The 15,423-nt window shown below is 49.3% G+C and overlaps 1 protein-coding gene across 2 annotated transcripts in view; it reads right to left on the bottom strand.

The window, feature by feature from the left end:
• Positions 1-15,423, bottom strand: part of SUFU (SUFU negative regulator of hedgehog signaling) — a 100,490-nt gene that overhangs the window by 12,578 nt on the left and 72,489 nt on the right. For both annotated transcript variants that reach the window (XM_031682688.2, XM_031682690.2), the window contains exons 9-10: positions 3,711-3,845; positions 2,002-2,140 (exon numbers count right to left, since the gene is read on the bottom strand). In XM_031682688.2, coding sequence (XP_031538548.1) covers positions 2,002-2,140; positions 3,711-3,845 — 274 coding nt within the window. The remainder of the gene's footprint in view (positions 1-2,001; positions 2,141-3,710; positions 3,846-15,423) is intronic.

Here is a 15,423-nt window from a genome sequence, read left to right as displayed (position 1 = left end):
TCCCACCGCTCCCGGTTCCCTGGGCAACAGTGCCTGGGAGGGGACCATTTGCTGGGAGTCAGTGGGCCAAGCACTCAAGCTCACTTAGGGGCTGCCAGGGAGGCAAGGGGGAGCAGAGCAGGAGGGGAATACCAGTCGCCAGGGAAGAAGGGCTTGGGAATTGGGGTTGGGTCAAGACCCTTGCGGGGACTGAGGGGTAACATGATCTCTGCTGGGTCCTCTGGGGGCCCAGGTCTCTGGGCTGCTGCGAACTGGAGATGCTGACCATCCCCCTCCTCAGGGCAGGAAGATGTTCCAAGGTGGATGGCCGAGCTCCAAGGACAGGTTGAGTTGAGCGTGTGAAACGCAACTTGGGGGAATTTCTTCTTGAGTTTGAAGTCCCTACTTTCCCAAGAAAATGTTCTTGAACCTTCAATACCCACAAATGCTATCTGAGGAAACTTCTGCTGAGATCTGTCAGCACAATGTACTTGCTGAGAATGATGACCTGTGACCTCTCAGGGGCTGGGGTCTCCTGTACAGTCCCCACCTCCTCACTCCTTCCCTGCTCAGCTCAGCGGGGGCGGGAGTTGGGGGTGCTCCCTCCCTGCTCTCCACAGGGGCAGTCTGGTGGCCTGGGATATGGTAGGGGTCGGGGGAGGCCCTTCCCACTTGTGCTGGGCTGATTTCAAGTGTTATACTTCAGAGCTTTTGTAACAGTAACTACCGACACTGCATGGACAGAAATCTAATGTTACCAAGTGGGACTTTTAAAATGTATTTATAACTTTATGGTTCAAAGTAATTTTGTTATGAAACAATGTAATAACAACAGTGGAAAAAATCAAGATAATTTATGGAACACAATATCCCTAAAGCACCAGCTTCCACTTCTACCTCGGCTTAGTCTGGGGAGTGTGGTTGGTGTCCTTTGTTTGCTGTTTGTTTTAATTAAGGGTTAGTATTTTGGTGGGGAGGGGAGCGGGGAGCTGGCCTGAGGAGGATTCGGCTGCAAGCCCACACACACACACACTCTCACACAAACACCCAGACAAAAGGCATGCCCACATTAACAGCATATATGCTTCACAGACCCCCACCCCCACCCCAGAATGGGCTAAACCCACAGACCCAGCATAATTCTCTTCCCCTCTACTGTAATGCCCCCCCTCCACCATACACCATAAATAAGGCAAGGTCACCTTTTGGATTAAGGTCAGATTCCCTTTCTTCATACTCTTGACAGAGTGTTTCTCCTCCCATGCCCCCAACAAACAAATCAAGAAGGATGCTAAGACATCTGGGAGTGGGCTGGACCAGGCTGAGTACCCGTTAGAGACCTGGGGCAGGATTGGGGCTGGAAGGAGGCTTATGGCTCTCAGGCCCCAGCACCCCATGTGGCTATGGCTTGTACCTGTACTCCAGCCAGAAGAGCAAGGGAGGGACAAAGTGTTCTGGAAAAGCCAATAGGTTTCTGCACAGAGAAGCTGGGTGTCCATCAGGAAGAATGGAAGAACCGTTAGATGAGGAGACAGGGGAGGCTCTGTTTGCTGAGGCCTGCCCATCCCAACCCTAGGTCCAGGTCCAGATGCCCACTTTCTAGGAATTCTGGTGGGATTTCCACATAGCGCTAGACAGTGGCTTCCACACTTCTTCCCACCCTGCTTCACCCTGTTTCCTGTACCTTGGTTTGTCCAGGGTGCAGAAAGTCTCATATCCCTCAAACCTGAATTTCCATGGCAAACAGAATCATCAATGGCCAGGGCCTGGAGAGTTATCATTTGTGTCTCAGGAGATGGGGAGTGGACAGGACATGCTCCTAGAGCTGGTGGGATAGGCAGTAGCATCCACACTCCACATGGCATCTCACAGCCAGCCCAAATAAAATTTGAAACAGTTCAAATAAAATTACTTTGAACCAGGAAGGGAGCTGCCAAGAGCTGCCAAGGGAGGAGAGGGAGGGGGCGGGCAGAGGAAGAACCCATGGAGAGGAGGTAGGGAGAAGAAAAAGAGCCTTCTCACTTGTAACCAGGGTCCATGAGCTGCGTAAGGGTGCTCTTCAGTGGCAAAGGCGCCTTCTACTCCCGTGGAGACAAAGGTGATGGCCATGTCACCTGTGATACTTTTATATGTAAAGTGCCGTCCATGCAGGAGCCTGCCCCTGAGGGTGGGAACATGAGACAGTGAGAGCAGGCCTGGCCAAGGCTCAGGGACTGTGAGGGTTATGCTCCCCGGGATGGGGTACCTGACAAATGCCCTTCTGACTACCCACCTGCCCACTAACAGGGGACTGGAGCCAAACATGTTCATCTCAATACCTCCCAATAGAAGACTCTCACGAGTTCTCTACTGTTCTCCTTCCAAAGGGCTCAAAGCTAGCAGACACTAGAGCAGCATTCAAAGGCCCTGCAAGAGGAGTGGAGTCCACCTCCCTTTGTCCTGGTGAAGAAACTGAGGCCAGAGAGGGCAGTCAGTAATGTGCCCAAGGTCAGGCCCAGAGCTAAAAGGGGCATTGTGCCCCCCTTTTGTTTGGAGAGTGGGGGTAAAAAAATACCCAAATTTCCCACAGCCCTGGATGATGGCACAGTGCCTTCACAGCACTACCCCTGTGTCCAGCGCAGACTCTTCCACCTGCTCCTGGCCCCCACCACGAGATTTAAATGGCTAGCCCCAAGGCCACATCTTAAAAAAAAAAAAAAGCTGAAGCCAAGTGGGGTAACTCTGAGGGAGCACAATTAACTCTGAGTTAATCCCCAGTCTGGAAATACACCTGGGGGAAGGGCAGGCGGGGGCCATCAGTGGGAAAGAGATGCCAGTCCGCAAAGGAAGTAAAATCTGCTCTTTGCATTCTCAGGCTGCCCCAGATTAACCTTCACCAGTCTAAAGGCTCTGGGCCTGGGCCAGAGAGGGAGCTGGGGGGGAAATGGTTAGGGTACTGGTGGGGGTGCCCGGCCAGCCCCTATTCACTCTGACCGCTTGCTCTCTTTGCCCTGCTAGGCATGGTTGGTTACTATCTAAGCTCCTTCCTCAGGCTCTATGGGCAGTGGGGAGGGTCCAAACAGTGCAATCCCTTTCTTCCCTGTCACTGTTGTCTGAGTTTAGAGTTACTCTTGCTGCCTCCCCTGCTATAAAAGTGAGGGTGGAACCCTTGAGGGCTGTGGAGGAAGTCAGCTGCAACAGGTTCAGCCCAGGGCAGCATCTCCAAGCAGAGAGCTGAATTCTGGCCACAGGGCTGGGTTTCTGGCACTGTGGACAACAGCAGAAGGGACACAGCTGGGTTTCTTGTTCCCTCAAGGAGTCTGCTGTGCTGGCTTCGGGGTTTGGAGAACTGAGTGTTTTGCATGGGAAAAACAGTGAGCAGGAGAAAATGGAGCCCCACCCACCAGAGCCTCTGCCCTGCTACCCCAGTGCTACTGGGGACCCTGTCACCCCTGACTCTGGGCTGGTGGGATGGTAGGGCATCTGAGACTCGGCCAGCCCCAGGTCACTGAACCTTCCTAAGGGAGCAGGGTTGAGGGCCACTTCTCTGAACAAAGGGACAAAGGAGAGTTCTTCAGCACAGTGGGGACTTCTGGTGGGTTCAGGGTCCACAGGCTCCCTGACAGGCCTAAGATGGAGCTGCCTGACTAGCTCCCCTCCTTCCCTGGGCCCTAGTCTGCCTCAGTGTGAGGGTGATGGCAAGCACAGGCCTGGCAGCTCCTTGAGGCCAGGTTGTATGCTGTGGGGCTCACCTTAGGCACAGAGGAATGAGGGCTCCTGACTCCTGGTTGAATTTCAGATGTACACTCTCGAGCTGCCGTGTGCGGATCAGTTCATGGGGAATAATGGCTGTGGAGCTGTCGCTTTCCAGGCTGTCTTTGCGGCTCCTGCAAAGCAAGCACAGGAACAGGTTCAGCACAAGGTGAAAGCCGCAGGGAGGAGCAAGATGGAACGCTCTCAGGCTGGACTCCTGAGTAACCACCATGAGAGTGATTGATGATAATAACAGCAGCCACCACTCGCCCACTACACACTTGCCAAGTGGCAGCCGCTGTTCGGGGCACCTCTTACTCATCTGTCATTACAGCCCTTTTACAGATAAGGAGCCATGAATCAGGGAGGGAAAGTAACTTGTCCAGGTTGCACAGCTGGGGATTGTGGAGCTGGGATTTGGTCACAGGTAGGTCTGGTTTTGAAGCCTCATCTTTGGCCCACATGATATATAAAAGCTTATGTCACAGTGGCTTGTTCTTCCCTAAGATAGCAGTGGGGGCTTCTGGGAGGCTTTCTTCCCCTGCCCTGGAGCGTCAGATCCCAGTTCTCCAAGACCGGGGTACCAAAGTGCCAGGAGACACAGCTCCAAGACCTTCCTTCCAGCTGACCTTGAAAAGGTGACATCAGAGCAAGCTCAGAGCAGGCACACTCCTGCTAATGGCCAGGAGCTGCAGTGACACACACATCATTCATCTAACAGGAAATGACATAATTCTCATTGAGGGGTGGAAACCAGGCTCTCAGGAGTCAGACAAGTGGGCTTGGCTGAGCAGGAGGATGGGGCTGCCACTCTGCTGGGCTTCGAGGCCCCAGGAGCCCTGTACCAGATTCCTCCTGACTATGGCCCCAGCCACACTGAGCTGTCACTGCCACCTCTCCTCCTCCCCTCCCCTGTCCTGCTTCCCACCAACCGCTTGCTCCACAGCTGGGCACAGAGTCCTTTTGCAATCTAAGATTTGCTCTTTCAAATTCAGCTGCCCCCAATGACAACCTCTCAAATCTGCCTCAGCCGGAAATGAGGGTTACCCACTGATCCCATTCAAAAGGCCGGATCCTGGTTTGGGCTGTGAATCTCAGAACAATTCCCCAAGTGTCGATCAAAATACTGAGTGAGAAGCTCTAGTTATTTACCATCCAAGCGGCAGAAGCCACCCAGGATGTCTGGGCTTGGTAGTTGCACAGCCAGTGGGGGCCCGAGCTTCTCACACACTGAGGGGCTGAGGGATGGGGCCTGCGGCCAGTGAGGCACCCTGGCAGGCAGAGCACCTCCCGAGGGAGGATGTGAGTCAGCAGGCACAAGGATGGAGGGTGACATCAGGCAGCACAGGGCCCTGCTGAGGCAGTGGTTTATAAAGCCCCTGAGGTAACAGGGGCCATCCCACCAGCTGGGTAGATCCACCCCAGATGTGATCGCTCTTTCACAAAAAGGTCCCTTCCTCTGGTTTCCCAAAGCCAGTTCTGAAACTACCCTTTGCCCTAGCACCTCCTTTGACAAGCCCTTTTACAAGACCTGTGAAGGAGACAAACACTCTGGCCAAGAGGGTCACGGAATCTCAGGACTGGACGGGAACTCCGAGGTTGTTTAATCTACCTATTTCCTTTACAAAAGAGGGCCGGCACTGCATCCAAGGCCACAGAGCTGGGAGCCAGGATGGGAGCCGAGGACCTCTGACTAGCTCTCTTCCCAATACACCCCGGCTGCTACACCTCCTTTCAGAGGAGGGCAACACCTAACACCACTTCTCAGCAGTTGCCTCAAGGCCCTAGGCAAAAGCAGAACTCAGGAGAGACAGCAGTCCCTCTGGTGAGCCCCTACTCTGCTCCAGAGTAAGGAGTCCATAGATTAATGTGCTCAGTCCTCACAGCAAGCACCCAGGTAGAATCTGTGGTTAACCCTTCTTGTACAGGTGAGGAAACCACAGCTCAGAGAAGTGAGGTGACAAGCCTATGGTTACAGAGTGAGTTTAAAAGGAAGAGCCAGGGTGTGACTCTCACCATCACTTCCCTGTACCACCTCTGAGACACACCACCATGCTCCTGAAAGGCCTGGCTGCCAGGCAGGGCCAGTGGGGCCTCTCTGGCACAGGCAAAAATGCTGATGAATAGCAAACTGGGGGTGGGGGCAGGGGGCTGGGAGAGCAGAATCAACAACACACAGGGCTAGAGACGTCTCAAGCTAGAGGGAAAAATAAATTGTTGAAAGTCAGCTAAAGTCACCTTGGTAACTGCTACAACACACTCACCCAGAACGAGGACATCAAACCCAAGTGCAAACAGCTTTAAAGAAATGGAAAAGAACTTAATCATCTGAAGAATTAATGTGACAAGTGTCCACATTTACACCTCCCACTAACCTTCAATCACTTGAAAACGTAGTTTAATCTTTTAAGAGAAAAAAAAAATTGCAAAACGCTAGATCTGCAGTCCTGGAGCTTGGGTATTTCCGGCATGCTGCTTCAATGGAAACGCTGCTGCTCCGCACACACACGCAGGAGCCCAGCTTTTTGCTGATTTGTTTTTTCTGGACATCGATGCAGAAGCATGAATTATTTGTGTGGGCTGGGTGAGGTATTAAATCTGCAGCCGACACAGGTTTGCAATGTTTTGCATGGTTGTCAGCTTAATCTTAGTCATAAAAAAATAAGTAGTGTGCTCGCCAGCATGGCCTAATTTTCAGCTGGGCTGTTTTCTCCCTGGGTTCCTAGTGGAGGGGAAGGCAGAGCTTCGAGGTTGGAAGGGAGAATGGCTCCCAGGGAAGCATGGCCTACACTCCCTGGGGGCTGCTAGGAGGACGGGGGCCAGGGAATGAAGGACGCTCAGGGAGGCAGAATGGCTAACAATACAGTTTCTGGGTTCAAGTTCCATACGACCTTGGGCAAATAGCCTCTAAGCTTCAGCATCCTCTTGGTGGGAAGAATAACAATACCTTTTGTTAGAAGGGTTAAATAAGATGACCAAGGTGAAGCACCTGACAGTGCCTGGAATGCCTTAACAAGATATTAGCTCACTGCCTCTAGAAGACTATCTGCTCCTTGTGCAGGAACGTTGAGAGCTTAGGAGAGACTTATTTGCCTTTATCCTGGGCCCAGAATCCAACTGCCTCTGGCCAAGTCAGTCCCATTTTCTGAGCAAAGGTCCTTGCCCTGAGCTTGGAGAGGGGACTTCTGAGATGGGGCTTGAAAGGGCCCTGACTCCCTGAGCAGACACTGTGGGACCTGGTCAACTGCTGGTGCTCTGGGAAGGCCAAACTACAGGCCAACAAACCCCTTTGAGGCCTTTGTTCTGCTGAGAGAGGTGCCGGTGGGGCTGCCTTCCTCGTACAGAGCACACTCAGCCTTCATGCAATTCTCATCTAGTGGTCCTCACGTTACCCAGGAGTAATTTAATCCATCCTCGATGGCAGCCTTTTAAATCCCTAACACTGCTCCCACAGCCCACCAACAGTTTCTCTTTTCCAGTATTTGTGGCCCCAACTTTCAATTATATTCTTAAGATAAGGTTCTGAAATCTTCCATCCATACAAGTCACTCTCCCTTAGATTCACTCTAGCTTGTCAAAGCCAGAGTGTCATGTCCAGAAGTGAAGTGTCATGTGCGGAAATAAATACGCTAAGTGGTCTAACCAGCACGGGTCACAGAGGGACTGAGAGCTTTCTTCTTGGGGATACTTTATTTCTATTATAACTGTCATCAAATTGTCTATTCTTTGTAACTTCATCATACTACCAACTCATACTGCAATCCTTCTGTCAACAAAATCTCCCTCAGGCTTTCTCCCATGGGCTGAGCTTAGACCTTTTCTCCCCCAATTTGTATGTACTCTAGATGATCTGGAGCTTAGAACAGAACTCTGCATCATCTGGCTAGTGTTTCAAGCAGTCCGGATATTTCTGAAACCTGACTCTGGCACCCATGACATTGGCATTCCCTCCTGATTTCACATCACTGACAAAGCTGATAAACTCGCCATCGATGTTCTCATCCCAGGCTTTGACTAAACAGTGAACAGGACAGGGCCAGGCAGACAGGCTGACAGACTGACATCATTATTCTTTGGGTATGCTCATTCAACTGATTATAAATCAACCCAACCATCCCATCAACAAGCCCCTCACCCTCCTGGATGCTCTGTAGACATTTCTCTGTCTTGCCAACAATGATGTCAGAAGACACTCTCAAAATGTCTTGCTAACCCCCACCTTTATAAGGTCTACAGCATTTCCTTTGTCTACCAAGTAGAAATAGGTAAGTGTTTCTACAAAGGCAGGAAGGGTGGTCTGGCAGGCTGACTGTTCGTGAATCCATGCTGACTCTCAGGGCTCACTGTTTTTCCTTGGAGAGTGTTCACAGCTTACTCACTGAATAATCTAGCCCTGAATTTTCCCTCAGAGTTGACACCAAGCTTTCTTGGTGTCTAGAGTATGGAAGATGCTTTTGGCGTCTTGAAATTTTTAAGTGCTTTCAGTCTGCTAACACCTCTCTCCCATTGCCTCAAAGATTACTGTCATCAGCTTCATGAGTTTCATCTGCCAATTCGACTGGTATTCTGAGGTGCAATACATGTGGACTAGGAAATCTGAAGTCCTGGCTTCAATCCCCTTATGAATACCTGGATGAACCTTCCTATTCTGCTAACCATTCTTTTTGAGATGGAAGCATAACAGAACTAAAGTAAATTTTTGCTGTTTCTCTGCCTCTGATTAACATTATTTCGTCCAAACAGCTGGGCCTAGGTTTTTTTCTTGTTCCAAACAGAAGTACAAAAAATAAAGCCTTTTTCACTGGTCAGAGCACTTTTTTTTTTTAATTTAACAAGACTCAGTTCTTCTTGAGTTTCAGCTTTTCTTGACCCTGTTCCTTAAAGTCTGTGTGGTATAACATACTTCTCCTTCCAGGTTTTGTTCAAATCCTTCAAAAAATTTTCTGAGTTATGTAAAGGATTCTCTACATGTCTACACTGGTCCCTACAGGTATTACACCTCCTTTTAGTTTTCAGGGGACTATCTGCAATAACAATATTAAGAGGTACCTTTTATTGAGTGCAGACTATGAAGCCAGGTCCTAGGATAAACTCTGTATACACTTTGTTCCTTTCATTTTTATAACAACCCTATAAATAGGTATTATTTTTTCCCATTTTATAGATGAAGAAACTGAAACTCAGATACTTTAAATAACTAGTCCAAGGCCACACAATGAGTAAATAAGGGGCTGAGACAAAACCCCTAGGTCTTCCTGATGCCAGCTAAAATGTAATCACAATATTTCTCCTTAAGAACCTCCCATCCTTTGACTGGTCTTTCCTTCTGGGGTTTTAGGGCCATGAAGAGACATCTATTTTTCTTCCCTGAACTCTTAAAAGAACTGTTTCCTAGAAGCCAGGGCAGGGCTTCCCAAAGGGTATTTGATGGAATTTTAATTGAAGAGAAGCTTCTAGAAAAGCAGATGTGGCAAGGGCTGGATACAAAACACTGCATCTTAGATTAGAGATTCACAAAATGTTCAGGAGGACTACAGAGGGTAAACAAACTGGTTTCATTTTATGTAAGCCAGTATCTTCCAATCTTAGCCACAAGAACCCCATTTAGTTAATCCCCAACAACCCCCCTAAAAGGCTATGGGGACACTCCCTCTGGGCTAGGCAGTGCTCTCACAGGGCCTAGGATTTTCCCTCCTGAACCCTGCTCTACCCAAGTGCTTTTCCCCAAGGCCCTGTCACTGCTGCCATCAGCCTCCTTGCTGGTCAGAGTCAGCTGCACATCCAAGGGCCCCTCACCATCTCTTCACCCCAAAACAGATGCTCTCAGGAGGCCTGCTGGACGGTCATACGATGTTCATCTTCAGCTCTCAGCCTGACACCGGGGAAACTGATGTTCCTTTGCGTGACCAGGGCTTACCTTGGTGCCAGTTATGTGATTTTCACCTGGAATGTGTTGTCCTTTCTTTTCACCACGCAGGGCAAGTTGTAACAACTCCTACAATATCACTCCTTTGGCTTTTTTTTTGGGGGGGTAGGTTTATTTATTTATTTAATGGCAGTACTGGGGATTGAACCCACGACCTTGTACATGCTAAGCATATACTCTACCACTGAGCTACACCCTCCCCCTGACTTTTTTTTTTAACTATTCTTTTTAAACTTTAAAGAGTCAAACAGTTCTAAGTTCATTATAATATCAGCAGTCTTCCCACTCCCTACACCTCAGAGACAAGCACTGTCATCTCTCTTAGCTGATTCCTTAGATATTTTCCTCAATAGCGCTAATATAATGTACTTTACTTCTGCTTCCTGGTATTTTCTTTTCAGGCTTTAGCTATCGACTTCCTGCTACAGAAGACCAGCTTTTTGCTCCCTTTCATCCACCCCCCCCCACCAATCTTTCCAAGATAACTGAGTTTGTCTGGATCAGTATCAAGCGTTTACATTATTATACTATACTAATGCTATTTACAGCTGAGCCACATAGTATACTATGATTATTTTTCCTTTCTAGTGGAATTGTCTATTTTCCTTGTATTTAATAACTGTCTTGGTTTTCTATGTGTTTATCACTAATTCAATCCTGAACTAACTACCAGTGGCCTACAGATTCTCCCAAGATTTTCAAACACATCAAATATTTACCAATTTTATCTTCTTAAAGACATCTCTCCAGAGGATCCTTCCAAACGACTCCAGTCTGAACTGGTCACCTTCTGTTCTTGCTGCATAGCCATCGTCATAGGATCACTCTTCACCTTCATGCTGGCTATTCCCCTTGCCTCTCTCTCATGCTGGATCTCACTTCCTGCTTCCTGTATGTCTACCTCACTCATTTGGATGGAACAATCCTCTAGCAGATTTCACTTTATTTTCTAGTATGTTTCTCTCAGCCAAATGGTCCCCTCTGAACTGCCACCCACATGTGTTTTCAGATAAACTAAAACATCAGCTTTATTCTGTGCATTGGTATGCAGACTTCCAAAGCCTTCTTTCCAGTTATTTTTTCCTGTGAATTGGCAGGCACCTCCTCCACTTTCATCTTCTTTTACAGGCAGTACCCAGTGGTGAAGAGGCCTGGATCTGGAGTCAAATAACCCAAGGTTCAAATTTTGGCTCTAAATCTTATTAATATTGGCTCACTGACCCGAGATAAGTTATACAATCTCTCTAAGCCTCCGTGTACTAGTTTGTAAAATGAGGACAAAAGTAGCCCACAACACAGGGCCTGGCACATGGCAATACTCAATGAAAACTGCCTGCTCTGCCACAAGAATCTGTCCAAGCTAGGAATCTTCCTGTATTGGGAGCACTGAGGAGGGGTTTATGAGATGGCTCAGAGGCACACCCCATCAATTCAGCAACTGACCTAAATCTTTCCATTTATTTCTTCTTCACCACCTGTCTTTATAACACATTCTATATTTACACTTCCCACTGTATAAGGTGACTTCTTGCATATCCTAAAAAGCCTTCTCCTTCCAGTGTCAAGATAGACTCCTGATTTCTAGTACTGTACAGTTTATGGTACATGCCCCTGTTCACCCTATGCACACTTTACAGATGGACAGGACCTATCCATGTTTCTTCACCAGCTGGATCTCTATAGATTGAAAAGTCTTAATTTTTCCATTTTAGCCCAAGGCAGCAGGTGCAGAAAGAAGAGAAGCCCAACCACCGAGACTCCTTTTAGTCACAATCCCAGTCCTGTGACAGTGATGACGTCTGCACTGGCCACACGACTTGAGGCCTTCTCCTTGGGGACGCCCGGAGCAGGAACCAGGGCACCTGCGTTGGCAACTATTCAGAAGTGAAATGGGTTTGGCCTGCTGAGCCCAACCCAACCTCTGGCTTCTGCCTCTAGCCTGGGAGATTATTCCTTTTGCTTTCAGATTGCTGACGAAAGCTCTGAACTTTCCAGAGAAAGAACCACTGCAGGTCTCTCTTCAGTGCAGGACAGGGACAGGGTGTGGGTGGAGGTGAGAGCACCAGCTCCCCTCCACAGTTACTGTTAAGCACAAGGCTGTATCACCAGATCATTCTGACAAATTCTCTGTTGGGGATGACACAAGGAGTAAAAGGCCTTAAAAGGTTGTTGGTAAACACCAATAACTAAATAATGACATGCAGTATTTTCACAGCGAACATCCCAAGGATGGAATGTGATGATAGAGCAGTGGGACGGAGTGTGGGGGAAGCAGAGAGAGTGAGTAAAACCTGCATTAAGGTTACTGGATTCCTTAATCAACTATTAACTCCTCTGGGCACCAGGGACCGCTGTGTGGTCGGACTAGGGTGGGAGACTAGGACCTGCTTTCCTGAATGAGACTGCTCTAGCCAGAGCCCTTGGCTTTCTGTTTTCTGAGTTACTGACTCACTTCCTCTCTCCAGCTCTCACCTTTGAGCCTTCCTTTTCCCTTCCCTGGAGAAGTGACTCACTGCTGAAGTGTTGGGTGACACTGAGGATCAAGGATGGGTGATAAAAATACTTCTGATTGTGCAACTCGAGGAAGAAGGATGCAGTTTGGACTGAGAATTCAACATGCCAGCCATAAACTCCAAGGCTAGGGTGTTAACAATGGTCACAGCTTCACCCTCTTTGGGGAAGTGGAGCAGAGAATGGAGTCCAAACAGAAATTCACCCAGGCAGGTTGCTGTGGAGCCCCTGTTCCGCCTTTTCAAATGTGTATTTCTGAAAAAGGCACAGAAAGGCAGGCACTCGGCAAGACAAATACGGATCATGGAGGCCTGGGCCCTTCCTCCCATCAGCCCTGTGGGAGCAGGGCTGTTTCTTTTTAGGTTTTCTCTCCAGTGAAAACAACCGTACTTCCCCAGCGTGGGAGTGGGGAGGGGACCCAATGCGACAGACGCGGGCTCTGGGCTGACCACTGCACTGACATGATAGAGCCCTCAGCAGAGGATTACCCAAGCCGGCCCTGCACACAGCAAGTGACGGCGACAGCCCAGCTGTTCTCCCAGATGGAAACCCACCTTCCTTCACTCAATTCCCTGGTGCAAACTAGATATTTTCTTCTTCTAATTAATCTTCATGGGCCTCAGAGCAAAACAAAACACAATTTTCTCTTACAGGATGACTCCCTGACCAGGTCACAAGCCATTCAAGATGGGAACAGAGGCAGCAGGGCCACCTCATCCAAAAGGCCAAAGAGATGGGAACATAAAAGTGGGAAGAAATACATGCGTCCTGTGTGTGTATGTATTGGGGGGAGGGTGCAGCTGAAAATGTCACAACAAGAGAAATCATGCTGCAAAGCTTTAATTCTCCAGAAAATTAAGGCAACAAGGAAAAAAAAAAAAGCCTTAAAAGCTGCTGGTGCAATTCCACAAGACTGAGAAACTTGACTCGGCAATAATGGTTAGTTTGCATTTTAAAGTTGCCTCAACTACAAAATGTTTCTCATATAGCCAGGAACCTTCCCCGCCAACACACACACACACACACACACACACACGCGCATGCATGCATGCATGCATGCATGAGCCCTGCTCCTCTTTGGGGGTATTATGCAACTCAGAGAGCTCCCTAAAGGTCCCCCAACCTCAGTCAGTGAGTCACTGGCAGAGGGAGGAGGAGGTCGTGATACACTGATGCAGGTTCCCAGCATCAGAGCAAGTTTACAGCAATGCAAACCTCCCCACGCAAAGTACCTGACCATGCACATCCCCCAGGTCACTGTAGGGAGGCTGGGAAGCAAAGGCAAAACTCTGTAGAACAGTCCACATCTAACTAACCAGGCAACCTCAGACAGAGAGGATGCCCAGTGACTTTTTCCCTCCTTGACCCAGGTCCTTACAAATGTTGGCAGGCGCAGCCCTGAAGCCAGGCTCCCCTTGGTGGCACAAAGGAGCTGCTTCCCAAACTCACGCGGGCAGGCAGTGGGAAAGGAGGCGCCAGCAAGCCGAAGGAGGCTTTTCTCAACTGCTCATCTTGGGAAAAGCCAGATACAAATTTCACGGCTGGAATGCAGAGGTTGTGAAACACTGGAAGAAGCCCGAAAGAGGGCCAAGGACTCCCCTTCCGGGAAGGTGGTGGGAGGAGGGCTGGCAAGGGCGAGTGAGAGAGAAGCAGGTTACCCAGAGGGGCCTGCCTTTCTGGGAAGCAGGAAGTGAGGCCTCAAGAAAGAAAAAAAAGAAATCCCCTAGCCCTGAAGTGGTGGAGGGGCCAGAGATGGGGTTGGTTTTGTTTCTGAACATGAAGAAAACAACACTTTGTATCAAAAAGTGATTCTGGTATAAATGAGCCAATTATGACCCATCTCGTTATCTCTGGGAATTTGGAAGCACCGAGGCTGACAGCATGCCCTCCCTAGAGTTAAATGCAAACAGTAAGCTTCTAATGTGGGGCTTTAGCCTTGTCCTCGATGTCATGGGAGAGGTCTCTATTCATGCTCTGACTATCTAGAGGAGGTCCACCAATGAGGGTTATTACACTTCAGAGACATGGTCTGGGGTGTCCCGCATGCAGTCCCCGAGGACGGAGTAAGGAGGATCACACCGTGTAAAAGGCCGAGAGACTGCCCTAAGTGCCACCTGTTCTCATCCTGGCCATGTTACTTATCAGCCTCTCGGTACCTCAGTTTCTGCATCTATAAAAGGAGGATAATAAGATTATCTACTTCACAGAGTGACTATGAGGATGAAGTAGACTAACACAGTACAAAGTACTTGGAACAGTACCTGGCACGTGCTAAGTATTTTATAAGTGTTAGTGGCCACTGAGGTGGGAAAGAGCAAGTGCCCAACTCCGCCAAGTAGGCTAGAGCCCAGCTGCTAAAGCCCAGGCTCCATCAGCTCTTCTGAGCCTCCAGTCTATCTCCACAGTCTCCTCAGGGCACATTCAGACCCACGAAGACCCATGCATCAGAGCCCCAGCCCAGAAAGCCTGACTAAAGGAAATCGGACACGGAGACACAATAGCGCCCGTGCTGGCTGCTCCCCCGCAGGGAAAGGAGCAAACACTGGTGCCAGCAAATTTTGGGTCGGCTTTCTCAGTCGCAATCCATGCGGTTTATCTGAAATGGGGTCAGGTCCCAGGGTGGGCAGCACAGATATTACAGTTGTGCTTGCTAAACTGAACTGAGTCCACCATCATTGATCCTGAGATAACAGGGAGCTAGAGACTTGAGGGGTGTGTTGGAAAATGTTCTTAGCAAAGGAAGAGGAATCATTCCTCAGCCAATTGTTAACAAATTGGTAACCAGCACTGAGAACATTAGAGGAGGAGCTCTGATTTCCTCCAGACAGCAGATTGCAGCACTTTGGACACCCAACTGAGTAACTCAATGGCAAGGAGGGGAGATGACCCCCGAGGGCTGCACCTCTGATCTGCTCCCACCCATCTCTCCCACTTAAAGCTCAGTCAACTCAGCCCAAAGAAGTCTCTGCCCTTCTGCCCAGAAACCCAGATCTTTGGAGGCAGAAGGGCCATCTGAACTGAGACTGTGTACAAGTTTCAGGGCAATTTGCTTGAGCCTTTAAGTCTTCAAATTCTTCCCGACCTCCCACCAGTGCCAACAGGGCCCAAGCGCAGGGCATGGGAAGGAGTATGGCCCTGGGACAGGCTCCAGACTCACAGGTGGAGCATTTCCAGATGTCCCACAACCCAGCCTGGCCATCTGCTGCTGCCAGGGAAGGTGGTGCCTTAAGCCAGCTACTTCAAGGGAGCTGGCTGCAGAAACCCACTGGCTGGAG

The sequence above is a fragment of the Vicugna pacos genome, chromosome 11, assembly GCF_048564905.1.
Source record: "Vicugna pacos chromosome 11, VicPac4, whole genome shotgun sequence".
NCBI lineage: Eukaryota > Metazoa > Chordata > Mammalia > Artiodactyla > Camelidae > Vicugna > Vicugna pacos.
Note: the sequence above shows the minus strand (reverse complement) of the source record. Positions and strands in the feature narration are given on the sequence as shown.